Source organism: Phaseolus vulgaris, chromosome 5 (genome assembly GCF_000499845.2).
Source record: "Phaseolus vulgaris cultivar G19833 chromosome 5, P. vulgaris v2.0, whole genome shotgun sequence".
Taxonomy (NCBI): domain Eukaryota; kingdom Viridiplantae; phylum Streptophyta; class Magnoliopsida; order Fabales; family Fabaceae; genus Phaseolus; species Phaseolus vulgaris.
Genome location: NC_023755.2, coordinates 19,340,580 through 19,356,331, shown reverse-complemented (window position 1 = coordinate 19,356,331; position 15,752 = coordinate 19,340,580). Strand labels below are relative to the sequence as shown.

The 15,752-nt window shown below is 30.2% G+C and overlaps 1 protein-coding gene across 4 annotated transcripts in view; it reads left to right on the top strand.

Annotated features, from left to right (window-relative positions):
• The first annotated feature begins 1,150 nt into the window (after nucleotides 1–1,150).
• The window catches only part of LOC137835252 (probable leucine-rich repeat receptor-like serine/threonine-protein kinase At3g14840), a 30,830-nt gene continuing 16,228 nt past the window's right edge, over nucleotides 1,151–15,752 (top strand). For all 4 annotated transcript variants that reach the window (XM_068643671.1, XM_068643669.1, XM_068643668.1 and 1 more), the window contains exons 1-13: nucleotides 1,151–1,295; nucleotides 1,504–1,645; nucleotides 12,261–12,332; nucleotides 12,453–12,521; nucleotides 12,829–12,900; nucleotides 13,066–13,134; nucleotides 13,343–13,414; nucleotides 13,496–13,567; nucleotides 13,686–13,757; nucleotides 13,856–13,930; nucleotides 14,029–14,103; nucleotides 14,292–14,363; nucleotides 14,874–14,936. In XM_068643671.1, the coding sequence (XP_068499772.1) occupies nucleotides 1,181–1,295; nucleotides 1,504–1,645; nucleotides 12,261–12,332; nucleotides 12,453–12,521; nucleotides 12,829–12,900; nucleotides 13,066–13,134; nucleotides 13,343–13,414; nucleotides 13,496–13,567; nucleotides 13,686–13,757; nucleotides 13,856–13,930; nucleotides 14,029–14,103; nucleotides 14,292–14,363; nucleotides 14,874–14,936 (1,040 nt within the window). In that variant the 5' untranslated portion in view covers nucleotides 1,151–1,180. The remainder of the gene's footprint in view (nucleotides 1,296–1,503; nucleotides 1,646–12,260; nucleotides 12,333–12,452; nucleotides 12,522–12,828; nucleotides 12,901–13,065; nucleotides 13,135–13,342; nucleotides 13,415–13,495; nucleotides 13,568–13,685; nucleotides 13,758–13,855; nucleotides 13,931–14,028; nucleotides 14,104–14,291; nucleotides 14,364–14,873; nucleotides 14,937–15,752) is intronic.

Genomic DNA, 15,752 nt, shown 5'->3' with positions numbered 1-15,752 from the left:
TTCTTTTATAATATTTAGAATGTGTTTGGTCCCAGAGGAAGAATAAAAAAGAAAACAAAGGTGGGAAAGAAGTTTTTTTTTATTTTAAGTAAGTAAAGAAGAAATATTTTTTTTAATAAATTTGATTAATGTGATAAAATAAATTTAATTATATATTAATATATTTAAAAATAGTTTTAAAAATATTTAAAATAGAAAAAAAAATTATAAAAAAAAGTACAATAAATTTTCAATGAAAATTCAAAAATATTATAAAATTTAATATATAAAAAAGTTATATTTTAAAATAATAGTGAATAAAAATTAATTAATTTTGATTTAATTTAAAGTAAACTAATTTATTTTATGATATTACTATAATAATATATTAATATTTATTTTAACATTTACAAAATATAATTATTATTATATAAAAATAATTTATATTACAAAAGGTCAATCGGTTAAATTTATTTACTTACATTCTATATTCGTATTTCTTAGCAATTTTGAATCAAATTTTAAGTTTTCTTCTCATTTTTTGTTACAGTAGATTGAACAGAGTGTGAAGAGATTGATATTAAACAGATAGATTGACTAAGTCAACTTTAAGAGTGTACGAATATAAAGAAGAACAATCAAAGATGAGTATTCACTATCTTCCAAGGGGACACAGTTAAATTATTGAGATCTTTTGTAGTCAAAGTTAATCTCATAAATATATAAAATATTTGTAATTATGTGTTCTCAAAGAAATTCAAAATATGTTTGACCTGAAAACAGAAAAAGAACAGAACTGAAAATAGTTAAAATTTAAATATTATTGTTATTTTCGCATCTCGTTAATAATCTTTCTCAATTTATACATACATCTATGTCATAAATTAAATTTTAACACATAGTATTTCTTAAAATTAAAATCGCATAAATCGTAATGAGAATAATTATATTTTTATTCCTTTATATCAAAATATTATCATGAATTAGCAAGTATTCTGAAGTTGACTTACTTTTCAACACTCGTTTTTCTAGTCATCAGTTTCTTTGATCATTCTCCAACACCATGTTTCCCAATCACACATCTCATTGTCTCCTCTTTTATATTTTTATATCAATATGTAGATAGATAGTTACTTATATCTGTTTCTGCCATAACTTAATTGCTTCTCATAAATTCTAAGTCTTAAATAATCGTTTAGTAATGAAATTATCCGCAAGAGCAAGCATGAGTAACCCTTGTTTCTTCTTCTTCTTCCTTATTGCTTCCTTTTGTTTTTCCTCCTTTGCTTCTGGAGCCACTCTGCCCCAGGATGAAGGTATGTTAATAGCTTCCAATAGTTTGTTAAAACCACTATCGCACTTTTGTATGCTACCTTTGTTTTATAGAATTCTGTTTGACTTTTATTTCTTTGGACTTTATACCAATATATTATATGCAGAGGGACAGAGAGAGACCATTTTTTTTTTGTAGGTAAGAAAAAAAGTTCCTTTTAGTAAAAGTTGTTGATGATTTTGTTATGACAGTGAAAGCTCTGGAAGATATAGCTAAGAGACTTGGGAAGAAGGACTGGGATTTCAGCGATCCATGCAGAAATTTGACATCTGAATCTGAAGTAGGATGCAATTGCGACTATAACAATGGCACCGTTTGTCATGTCACCAACATGTAAATCTCACTCATTCTCTATTTTTTTTCTTGAACAGTTTATATGTAAATGAATCCAGTTAGGTTCTTTTTTTTTTAAAATACAACTTAAGTTGATCAAAGGTTCACTACATATATCTATAATTCTCGTATCCACGTTTAAAAATTAAAATTATTCAAAATTATTTTTGAATTGTATATGTTGTGGAATAACTCAATCAAATCCACGGCAAAAGTGCTCACTACAGAAAAGACAAAATGATAACACAAAATCTCCAAATGAAACAATTAGAAAGTAAACAAAGGAAAATTTAGAAAAAATCACATAAAGTTGACATGATTTAACTAAACTATAAATAAACTTCAATCTATATTAAAGAAGGAAACGTACAAAGATAGAGAAAAGTATTATAGATTATTGAGATTGAATAGACTTTGTATTAATTTGTACTTTAAGATTACGTATAGAATTTGATGTAATTCTAGCATTGCTTTTTTGCTTTAATTATTTGTTGTGCGTGGATGAATGTGAATTGAAGTATAGAATATGTGAGGTAAACTTCTAAGAGGATCTTTGTTAAAACATTCACAAAAGTGTGTGTGTTTGAAGCTAAGAGATAATTTGAAGCTGAAAATTACATGAGTTGAGCACTTCTATTTATAAATGGTGCCAAAAATCTGAAAATACTCTCCACTTATAGCTTGACAAATGACACTCTATAATTGGAGAAAATCATCTCCATTCATGAAGTGACAAGTACTGACGACTTGTGAGTGGAAAGGGTTTCTCTCCATTGAGGTGCAACCATGTGACAGTCATACTTCCAATTTTAGATGTCCACCTTGCCATTCACACTTCCCTTGCCATGTAGATGTCATTCATTCCTCCTTAAAATGCACTACAAAACCCTAGATGGTCTAGGATTGCAAATGGACTCAAAGAGGCCCATTTGTAACCCTAGATAGACTCTATACATCATATTCTAATATACTCAATACAAAACCCAAATAAGGCCCAAATAAAGCCCAAATAAAATCCTACACTATTCTTTACATTTTTATAAGACTAGAAAAATTGGAAGAAAAGTTAAAAATTAATTCTCCATAGAAATAGAGTTTTTTGAACTTCTTCTTCTTTCATTCTCCTATCCATGGCCCTAATTAAAGGCCCAATATGTGTCCTTCCAGATGGTCCTCCATCGGACCCTCCCTCTTGAAAAGGATTTGTCCTCATATCCAATTCATCATTATTGTCAACACCACCTGCAAAAGGAATCAAATCGCAAACATTAAAAGTAGTGCTAACTCCATAGTCAATTGGAAGGTCTAACTTATATGCATTTTCATTTATACGCTGAAGGGCCTAGAATGGACCATCTCTTCTGGAACTAAGTTTTAACTTTCTTTGGTTTGAAAATCTTTCCTTCGTAAATGTAGCCAAACCTAGTGTCCTTCCTCAAAAAGTATTTTCTTTCTCCCTTTATTGTTGTTTTCAACATATATTTAAGTTTGTTATTCAATTTGGATTTTAACCTTCTCATGGAACTTCTTAATAAACTCCATTCTAGAAACTCATTCTTTATGAATCAAAAGAAGAATTTTCTGAAAATGGTAGTAAATGAAAAGGTGTGAGAGGATTAAATCCATAAATAACCTCAAAAGGAGAAAGATTAGCAGTTCTGTTGACTATTTTGTTAAAAGAAAATTCTACATGAGGAAGATATTCATCCCATGTCTTCTCAGGGGCACTAACTATAGGAAGGGGAGTATAGAGTCCATGAGGCATAATTTTAGACTTAGCTTGTAAACAAGTTATACATTTAGAACAATGCCTTTGAATATCTACTCTCATGTGAGGCCAATAGAATATTTCTTTTAAAATAGTTAGAGTTTTATCAACTCCATGATGACCCATGAGTCCCTTTCATGACTTTTTGTTACAAGAAGCTTTCTAATGGATCCTTCGGGTATATAAAGTTTTCCTTTATTAAAAAGATACCCCTCGGACAGATAGAACCCAATACAAGGCTTTTTGAGATATGATGCAAAAATGGATGCAAGTTGTTCATCTTTCTCATACAATTCCATTATGTTATCAAACCCTAAAATTTGTGACTCCAAAGTATTAAGTAAGTTTTGTTGCCTAGATAAAGCATCAACTACCACGTTAATCACCCCTTTCTTGCATTTAATAACACATGGGAATTGATCTAAATATTATACCCATTTTTCATGTCTTTTATTTAATTTTCCCTGCCCCCTTATGTATTTTAGTGACTCATGATCAATATGAATAACAAACTCTTTAGTCACTAAGTAAAGTTTCCATGTTTGAAGGGCACAGATGAAAGCATAAAGCTCTTTATCATAGGTGGGATAATTAAATATGGGTCCTTTAAGTTTTTCACTAAAATATGTGATAGGATGACCACCTTGTATTAACACAACACCTATACCCACACGAGAAGCATCACACCCCAACTCAAAAGTTTTAGAAAAATTAGGAAGAGCTAGAATGGGTGCATGTGTTAACTTATCTTTTAAAGTTTCAAAGGCTTTTTCTTGTTTTTCACCCCAAGAAAAAACTGCATCCTTCATAACGAAATCATTGAGTTGAATTGCTATAGTAGAGAAATCCTGAACAAAACGTCTATAAAACTCAGCTAACCCATGGAAGTTGCGGACTTCACCTACATCGGTAAGGGTGGGCCATTCTTGGATAACCTTTATTTTCTCAGGATAAACATGAACACCATCTTTCCCAACCATGAATTCTAGGAAAACAAAATTTTCTTTACAAAAAGAACATTTTTCAAGATTGTCAAAGAGATAATGTTTCCTGAGAATAGTCAAGACTTGTCTAAGATGGCCTAAATGCTAATCTAAATTCTTACTGTAAATTAAAATGTCATCAAAGCAAATAATAAAAAAAATGGCCTATACAATCCCTTAGTACATGATTCATTAATCTCATAAAAGTGATAGGGGCATTGGTCAAACCAAAGGGCATGACTAAGAACTCATAATCCAAACTTTGTCTTAAAAGCAGTTTTCTATTTGTCTCCTTCTTTTATTCTATCTTGATGATAACCATTTTTAAGATCAATTTTAGAAAATAAAGTTGTCCCATGCAATTCATTTAACATATCATCTAACCTTGGGATTGGGTGCCTATATTTGACAGTTATATTGTTGATGGCCCTACAATCAATACACATTCTCCAAGACTCTTCTTTCTTGGGGACCAACAATATGGGTACAACACAAGGAGTGAGACTCTTTTGAACCCAACCCTTCTTCAGCCAACTCAGAATTTCCAGAAAAGTGCAGATCTAATAACAAGATAAGAGACTAAGAATCAAAAAAAGAAAAGCACACAAAAGGTACAATATGACAAACACCCAGTGGTTTGCACAACAACAAAAAAACAAGAAACTAAAATTGAATCAAAGTACTACTTGAATCTTATGACATAAATAGAAATAAAATGACTTATGAAACATGTAAGGGATTAAAAATTGAAAACAAAACATCATAAACTGAATGTACCGAATAAAATTGAAAGAAGACTCAACATTTTTTAAAAGAACACAAGAAAACACAATTAGAAGTCCTTCTACACAAGAATGGACGGTTCAAGTAGGATTAAGCATTTTGAACCGATTAAACCAAACAAAACAAAAATTAAACAGTGGAAGAAAAAACAAAAACACATTCAAGATATAAAACAAGTGAGTGAAAAAGACAAAAAATTGAAAAACAAAAGCGACAACAACTTATCTCTTGAAGAAAATCAAGGCTCTAGATACCGATTGATGTAATTCTAGCTTGATTTGCATTGCTTCCTTTGCATTAATTCTTTGTTTCGGAAGGTGGAGCATATTTGTGACTTCAATTGATGAAGTTGAACCATGGATGAAGGTGAATTGAGTAGGGAAAATATGCTTAGAAGATGTGAGACAAACTTATAAGAGGATCCTTGCTAAAACACTCACAAAAGTGCTAACTAGGAGAGAGCTAAGAGACAATTTGAAGTTGAAAATTGGCAGCAATTCATTAGTCAATCTAAGCTGAAAATTACAAGAGTTGAGCACCTCTATTTATAGCTAAATGGTGCCAAAAATCTGAAAATAATCTCCATTCATAGCTTGACAAATAACACTCTATAATTAGAGTAAATCCTCTGCATTCATGGAGTGATAAGTGGTGATGGCTTGTGAGTGGAGAGGATTTCTCTCCATTGAGATGCAACCATGTGGCAGTCACGCTTCCCTTGCCATGTAGGTTCCATCCATGCCTCCTTAGAATGCACTACAAAACTCTAGACGATTTAGGGTTGCAAATGGGCTCAAAGAGGCCCAATTGTAACCCTAACTAGACTCTTTACATCTTATTCTAATAGGCTCAACACGTGACTCAAATAAGGCCAAATACAAGCCTAAATAAAATCCTACACTATTCTTTACATTTTTATAAGACTAGGAAAATTGGAGAAAAGTTAAAAATTAATTCTCCATAGAAATAGAGTTTTCTGAACTCCTTCTTCTTCCATTCTTCTAGTTAAGACCCTAGTAAAGGCCCAATATGTGTCCTTCCGGATGGTCCTCCATCATAGTTTATTTCAAATCCTCTGCTCCTTTAGGCCAAACCAAGTTAATCTCTTAATCATGGTTATCTAAAAATCAAACTAACATAATCAATCCGTTGAGTTATATCAGTTTGTTTCTGTATTAAGTTGGAACAATAAAGTTAATCACTACAAATCTATCCCTAGTAGTTGAAGTTCTCGGTTCATTTAATTTAGTTTTGAAAGTGTAATTATTTCCCAATATCATTCACAATCTAAAGGAAATGGTAGTGATCTCTTATCAGACATCAAGTATAAAACCAAATTAGATAGGAAAGAAATACAATGCGATCCTAAGTAGCTAGCAACTAAATACAAGTATTGTTTCAGAGATAAGCTTCGCTCTCCCTTTCTCACCCTTCTCTTTCCATTAAGTTTCCTATTTATTTATAAGCCTATAGAACAAAAGATTATTTCATTAAAATTCGTTCAACACCAACTAATCCGCTTAACGAATTAGGTGCCTTCAGGTGAAGGAAATCAATTCACTTAACTTCTCTCTACATATGCTCAAAATTGGATTTGTCTTCATCCGAGGTTTCCTTTGTGCTTAGTGCTTTTCTAGATCGCTTTAGTGCTTCACTCTCTAAATTTGTTCCTCTTTGAAGTTTTTTGGCTTAGCACAAGTTCTTAGCACTTAGGAAATGGAGGAAATTTCGACTAGCCTTCCATGCCCCAAATCCGTCCAACACATCAAGCATGAGCTTAGCAGATTGGATTTTTTTTGCCATTTCTATTCAGCTTCAAGTTTTCCTCTTAATTATTCAAAAATAATTCAAGATTCTCATAGATAAAATAATTTCAATTACAATAAAAGTTCTAAGTGGGATAAAGCTCTATTTTTAGTATTTTAACAAGTAAAATCTACACTAATCAATTTGTCCAAGGATTCTTTTCTAAATCTTACTTTTTTATTTCAACAAATAAAGATTGTTTCATCTTTTCTTACCTTCCTCATCTAATTTTTTTCACCTCATCCAAATTTTCTAAATCACTAATCTTTCAACTAATGTTTTGTTTTGCTTGGTTTATACCCACCCAAATAACTCTTTGTTTGAAATCTTTAGATCCTTTTAAGATTTTTCATTTAATCCTTCTTAGAATAGATATTTCCCCCTTTGACTAATAGATAAGAGACACTAAGAGGGGAATACAAAAACTAAATTGGCAGTAATTCAATAGTAATTCATAGTCTGAAAATTACAAATTAAGCACACTTATTTATAGTGCTTAACTCTCCTAGATTTGTCTATTAAACTTCTAAATCCTCCCCACTCATAGAATGACATGTGGAACTTGTCTTTTAGTCTTCTTAAAATCATCTCCATTTTCACAATGACATGTGACAATCCTTGCTTCAAGAAACTCTCAAATGAAGAGAGAAAAAATGGAACCAATAACTTGAGGAGTCAAGGAAATGCCTTCTATAAGAAGACAAGTGGAAATGGAACTTGGAGAGTCAAGTTGGAAGAGTGGAAGAGGCAACAAGACCACTTTTCAACCAATATAATCTATTACAATTTTTATACCCTTATTTGAGATTAAATTACTTAATAAGTGTCTGACTAACATGTTGGATCTTTCTAGAGAGGATTCATTGAGGAGATTCAGTACCAATGAATTATGAACCAACCCATATAAGAGACTTTACGTCACTTATAAAACCTTGGAAATGAGTTTGTTAATCTTCTTCCTTGTATGTTTCTCAACTTTATCATTTCTAATCAATGTGGGACCGAGACTCAAACATGAATTCTAACAATATTTCGCTCAAGTGTGAGTCCCTACACATTTGTTACACTCTCCATCGAGTGGAAGCACTTCCAACTATGAGAACCTCTGTGATATTACTTTTATCATTGTTTACCACAACCGGACACACTTTCCTGAAATGACTATCAAGAAGACTTTTGATACAAGAAATCTTCACATCTAGAATTATTTACCCACGTACTTGTTTGATCTAGTAACCAAGAAAATCATTGGATTTGATACCACTATGAGATCTTTAAGAGAGGGAATATACTAAGGAGATTTGGTATGAATAAGCTATAAGTAATCTAATATAAGAAACTATGATACTTCCAACTAAAAACTTTAAGAAAATGGGCTTTGTGAGACTCAAACCCACACTTGTATTTTTAGCAATCTCCTATTCAAGTGTGTCCCTTCCACATTGGTACAATTCCTCTTAAGTGAAGGCATTTTCAACACTAGTAAGCTAAGAGCAAACCCATATAAGAAACTTGATGCCACCTTCAATCCAAACCTTAAGACAATGAGTTTATATGTATTCTTCCTTATATGTCACTCAACTTTCTCATTTCTACTCAATATGAAACTCAGACTCACACTTGGATTCTTGACATAATCTCATTTGGCGTATTTTGCTAAGTAGTAGATAAAGATGTTGAACTCACTACTTTTAAATTGTAGCATTGATAACCTTTTTTTTTTTTACTTATTTCATCCAATATAGTGTTCCTTCCATAGAGAAATTTGTGAGGGTCAAAAGGTGTTTGCTTGATCAAGACCTTCTTCACTAATATTTTGGGTTATTTTTGTAATTGAGTTACCTTCTTTATTAATTGCGCCCAACGAATTACTCTTACTTTTGTTGTCAAAGGTTTTGCAGACATCAATTTTAATTTTTCCTTAATGTGCTTACTCCTTATCCTAGTTAGAAACTCTAAACTTATTTGAAATTATTTGTTAATCACAAAGGGTGTTTCTTTCTGGCCCCATTGGTTAAGGCCCATCCGTACATTTGGGACAAAATGTTTGTTATTAAATTATAGTAATTACATTTTGCTTGCAGCCATGATTTCTTCTTGCACCTCCATGTGTGTGTTGGAAATGTATAAAATTCCTATGCTTGAATTGTTGAATACAAAAGCATGTTTTGAATTACACAATTTAGAATGTAATTTGGATATGAAAATACATTTAAGATTGCATAATTTATAAATGCATTATGAATTACATAATCCATAATACATTATTGGATTTCTAGAATGCGTAATCTATAAATGTATTCTGGATTAGATAGTTTGGATATGAATTTAAGAATACATAATCCAGAAAACATTTCTAGATTACACAATTTGGAAATACATTTTCAAATTTTAGGATTACATAATCTAGAATATGTTTCTGGATTGTCTAATCTAGAAATATATTCCACATTAGTCTGTAATACGTTTCTAGATTGTATAATCTGGAATACATTTTTTAGTTTCAGATTGCACAATCCAAAATAGATTTTAGATTATGCAATTTGAAATGTTTCCAACCTTTGAATAATTTGGACTTTTTCCACACCTATGGAAGTGTAAGAAAAAGGGATGAAGATGCTAAAAAAATACCCTTTTGTTCCATTCCATTTTCCACAAGTTGTGGTAGCCGTCCTTGCTTACTTTGTGCATGTTGAACCATATCTTTGGCCCTTACATATTGTACGTTGTACCCTAATACATTCGCCCCTTTTATTATTTAGTCTTCAAAATTGTGTCTTTGACTGAGCTTTCACTTCTTGCATCTCCATAATTTCTAACTACACCCCTATAATTTTCAAAATGACCATCTTACCCTTTGTAAAAGTGACTTGCAGATTATATGTGCCATAAATATTCTAGATCAAGCTTTCTAGAATTTCCATAACATAATTTCTAGAACAAAATTTCTAGAATAAACTTTATATAAACCATGAAATGCATTCCATAACAAGTTTTCCACAACAAAACTTTTGGAACAAGCTTTCCAGAACATATATATTGTCTTTCATAATGAGTTTTCCACAATAGACTTTCCTGAACAAGCTTTCCAAAACACATGTAATGCGTTCAAGATTTTTTTTTTTCATTATAGGCTTTTTCTCTTTCTTCTTCTTCCTTTACAATGGAGAACGGAGGTGCAATGATGATGACGTAGACATTACAAAATATTCAGATGTAAATTACCTACAAATCTATATCCGTTGGTAAATTCAATATTATGCATGAATTATTATCCATGGATCTATATTCGTACGTAAATTCAACATTATCCATAAATTAATATCCACCAATCTATATATCTGTAGGTAAATTCAACATTATATATGAATTATTACCCATTGATTACAATAAAAATAATATTAATAATAATAAAATAAATAGTAACATTAATACTATTATTAATATTCATATTACTATGAATATTATTCATATTTCTACTCATATTATTAATATTGTTATTGAAATTATTAATAATATTATTCACATTATTACTATCATTATTATAAATGATAATAAATACAAATATTTGTTAGAAATGTAGGCCTTAAACAAGAGGGGTGAATTGTTTATGAAATATTTTCGCAATTGTTGAAGGTAGAATGAAAGCCAATGAGAAATCAAAGAAGTAGAAATCAATTCAGCCAAAAAACAAATTTGTTTTAATATGTTTCCAGAAAATCAACCGGTTGTTTTTGCGAAACAATCGATTGCTTTTATCAGCAGTTATTAAAAACTAAACCAGAACAAATTTAAAGGAGATAAGGGATAGAAATATCAACACGGAAAGTTTTATACTGGTTTAATCTTTACCAAGAGCTACATCCAGTCCCCAGAAATCAGTGGGTATTCCACTAAGAAATCAAACACCTTGATTACACAATACACACCAAAGTGGTGATCTTGAACCCTCAAGGACACACACCACCTTTGGCAAACAACACCACAAATCACAGAACACCCTATGGATCTGCAGAACACCAGCTAAGGAAAGAAAAGGAATGATCACACCTGATAACAATCACAAATTGAATAGCACGAATACAGAGCAATCCTATTCCACTCTTAGAAAGAATCCAAAGCTTGAAGCATCTTGGAAAAACTTGATTTGAAAGTGTTCTCTTGAATATCTTAACAACCAGGAGCACAAAACAACTTATATAGACTCCAATTAGTTGTTAAAAACATTTAATGCAAAAGCCAAATGAGTTTTAAAACAAACAAAACAGATTAAATTAGTTTAACTGAATTCTGTTAAGGATTTTCAAAAAACAATCAATTGAATTGACTTGATAGCAAAGTCAACCAAAGTCAAGCTGTCAAATTCTTTTCAAAATACACTAAGTGTAAAACAATTGGTTGAAACGACAATTCAACAGGTTGATTTTCCACTTCTCTTTGAAACACATTTTTTTTTTCAAAAGGATTAAAATCAAACAACCTTGGATCAAATCTATGAGTAGATTACAAATTCAAACTACTTAAAACCCACACAAACAACCAGCAGCAAAGTCTTCAAGCAATCTTCATAAATTTGGAGACATCAAAGCCTATGTTCAACAATATTATTATTAACATTCATATTTTTTTATTATATTATGATTAATAAAAATAGTATCATTTATATTATTTTTTTAATATTATTAAAATTATTATTTATATTATATTTTTAATATTATTTTTAGTGTTATTAATCATAGTATTGATATTATTTTTAGTGTTATTAATAATATTATTATTATCAATACTATTAATATTTTTAATATTATTTAGATTATTAATATTATTAGTACTTCGAATATTATTATTAATATTATTATGATTAATAATTTTTAATATTACAAATGGAGAGTATTTCCTACAAATCCACAAAAGTAGGTATTACCCCATATATCCACATAGGGCTCCACGGATCCACATCCGTATGTGTTACCCATATATCTATATCCGTAGATATTATTATGATTCGTAAGTAATATTATAATAACATAGGAACAAGATAGATAGTAACAAAAATAGGTAGAATCCAACAAAAAAAAATACATCTAAATCAGATAAACAAAATCCTAACAAAAACCACTTGAAAAAAATATATATAACAATGAAAATTTACCTCAATTTCAACAAATCTAATGTAAAAAAGCTAAAAATTTGGTCATTATAACCAACATAAATATTGACTACTTTTTTAATTTTGTTTATCTTGAGATCAAATTAAAGTTAAATAAACATGCAGAATTTTGAAAGCACAAAATCTTCAGGGTACTCTCCCGCCGGATCTATATAAGTTGCCTTACCTTCAAAAAATGTATGTAATTTCAAACTTTACTCACATTGAATCACAAGTCATGAATATATATATATATATATATATATATATATATATATTTCTTCTTTTTTTCTTGTCAAGACACATTCTTTGTTGCAGTGACCTTTCTCGCTACTACCTGAACGGCACAATTCCTAAAGAATGGGGCTCCACGAAACTTGTCACCATGTAAGATTTTCACCCATTTTTTATATTGAGTTCTAAATCATCAATTTGTATAATACTTTATCTTCACATAACGCTTTACTAATAGAAAAACTTACATCCAGATTCTCATGTGTCTCTAATATTAATGTTGACTCAAAATTAAGGGTTTTTTACTGAAAACATTTGTAAGAAATACTTCATAATTGTTATCAGTAAACTCCATGTCTTAATAATCTTCCGTTTAAAGCATTATCTGTATGTAGTTTGAATTTTCTCAAGAACACCTTTGGTTACTGACAAGTTAATGAGTTTTTTCTTAATGGTACAGTTCCCTCCATGGAAATCGATTGACGAGTTCAATACCAATAGAGATAACAAATATATCCACTCTTCTAGAGTTGTGAGTTTCACTTTCCAGAACTCAGAAAAAAAGGCAAAAGTAATTGATGCATCCATAATGCAATTATTTAGACTTTAAAAAAAATAAAATTATGCCGATTATGAAGCACAATTTAAAACCTATGTTGAACTGGAATGGAACTTAACTTTAGCATGAAATGAGCAGGAACTTGGAAGCCAATCAATTCTCAGGAAATCTTTCTCTTCTCGGTAATTTGACCCAAATTCAAAGATTGTAAGCACTTTATTTTTTTTCCATAGACCTATATATATATATATATTAATTGTGTCTCCTTTGCCTTAATTTCAATTTTGAGAGTGGGTGTTTAGTCATATTATCTAAAAATATTGCCTGAACAGTACTTATAAAGCTTTGGACAATCCACATTTTGTATAATTTGCAGGGTTAGTTCTTAATGTTTGTTCTCATCAATTATACGCAGGCTACTTTCCTCCAATAATTTTACGGGTGAACTACCAGTTACATTGGCCAAACTATCTGAATTGAAAGATTTGTAGGTTTCATATTTTTTTTATACTATGGAATGATGACTAGTTTAAAGAATATTGTTTTTGAACTAAGTTTCATTATGCAGTCTAATAAGGGACAATCAATTTTCTGGGAAGATACCTGATTTTATTCAAAATTGGATAAGTCTGACGACACTGTATGAACTCTACTTTTTATCTGATTTCACTTTATTGGGTTACTTTATTTGTTTTTCCATTATTTGAATTATGTTGTCCTATTTCTTGAAGTCACCAATGATTTCTATAACTTGACAGGTGGATTGAAGGGAATGGATTCAGTGGGCCAATTCCTTCTGGAATTTCAAATCTAGAAAATTTAATTGATTTGTATGTATGAATATGACATTTTATGCAGTAAGCAGGGTTTTAAAGTCAACTTTCATTAATTTGTGTTTATTTTTCCATGATTCTAATGGGATATGCAGGAGAATTAGTGATTTAAGAGGATCTGTTCCTTCAACTTTTCCACTACTTGAAAAAATGACGAAATTACAGATATTGTGAGTTTATTGCTTTGACATTTTCTTTATTACAAGTTCAGACAAGACAAGCAAAAGGTATACTAATAAGTAATGTTATCTATGTTGATGTTTTTCAGGATTATGAGAAATTGTAACATCATTGGAGATTTACCTGAATATCTTGTGAAAATGACAAGTTTAAGGGACAACTTGTAAATGCATAGTTTCCATTTTGTTTATAACTAATGATCAAATTTTATTTTACATTATTTAGATTATTTTGTAACCTTTGATTTTATTGCATTGCATACTTAATGCTTTGGTGATAAAACTCTAAACCTGTTTTAGTTGTAGAAAATTCAGTACTACTAACTCAAGTTCAATTTGTTTTGTTTTTCAGAGACCTCAGCTTTAACAAGTTGACTGGACAAATTCCGGTTACCTATGCTGCCCTAAGTAAAGTGACCAATATGTATGGAATTTTTCACATTTTTCTAACCATTCTTAATTTGAGATATATTAATTTTCCATCACAAATTTATTGATTCTGAGCACTATTTTCTACTTTTGGTCTAAAGTAGTATTGATAGATGCTTAAGTAGCACAAACTGGGGTTGTATTGGAAAATATTTTGGAATTGATATATAGTCATGCAAAATATAGAGTAGTAGTTATTTCTATCAATTATATGTTTTGATCATATAATTCATGTTCGCAAAACATCTTTCCATGTATTCTATTTCAAAAGTTTTTGAGTTATATGAACAAATAAAATTCATGAATAGAAACAATAAAAAGAATAGTTTTGGGTTATTCATATTCTATCTTTCTATCTTTCTATCTTTCTAATGTAACATTAATTTTTGTCAAAAGAATCCTGTGACTTTTTATCAAAAGGAACTAAGATACTGACCAACCTATTTTCCATAATGTTGAGTCTTAAGTTTTAATATATTAATCTCTTAATATTTTTTTATTGTAGATATTTAACTGGAAATCTTCTCAATGGATCAGTGCCTTCATGGATAGAGAATGCCAAGTCAATGTGAGTTCTCTTTAAAATGTCACTTGTACGATTCCTTAATTTAGCTATACTCATAGTTTATGTAGAATAAAAACATATTTCACTGGTGTAAAAATGCTCTTAGATAGTGGTTCTTTTAGGACCTTAAAACAGTAAGCAAGTGGTCTATAGTTATGACTTATAAACGTTAATTTCAAAATCGACGTTTATGAAGTCACTATAGTCACTGATTATTCAAATAATGACGCTTATTTGTTACATAATATAATATTTTAATATATTCAGAGAAGGGTATAGACGATAATTATTACAAAAACTGACGCCTATACCCTTCTCTTTGCTTCTAGTATGGTCTCCCATGGACTTTCAGTTTAGTCAAAATCACAATCTATGAGCCACTACAGGTACTTCGATTTTGACTATAACCGTAGTCTATGATGACAATTTTTTTAGTTCAATTTGTTTGATGCGTTTGCTCCTCTTAATTAACATGTACATTTAAAAGTCTAGCCAAATATGCAATTTACACTATGTCGACCTCTGAATATGCTATATCCACGCCATACCCTGATTAACTGAAAAAACTTTGTTACTAGACGTTTAAGTATTATACGCAAGTACGTTGATAATGCAATTACCCGTCAACTATTTGCTTGATATTTGTGGATGTCTTCTTTTGCAATGAACATAACCACAACAGTGCTATCAATTACAAATAGCACAAGTAACTGTCAATGAACCACTACATCATCCATGAAAAGAATTAGTAAAACTTTATAAAATGAAATACTAGTAATTGACAACTTATATTAACTGAACCTACTTATTAATATAAGG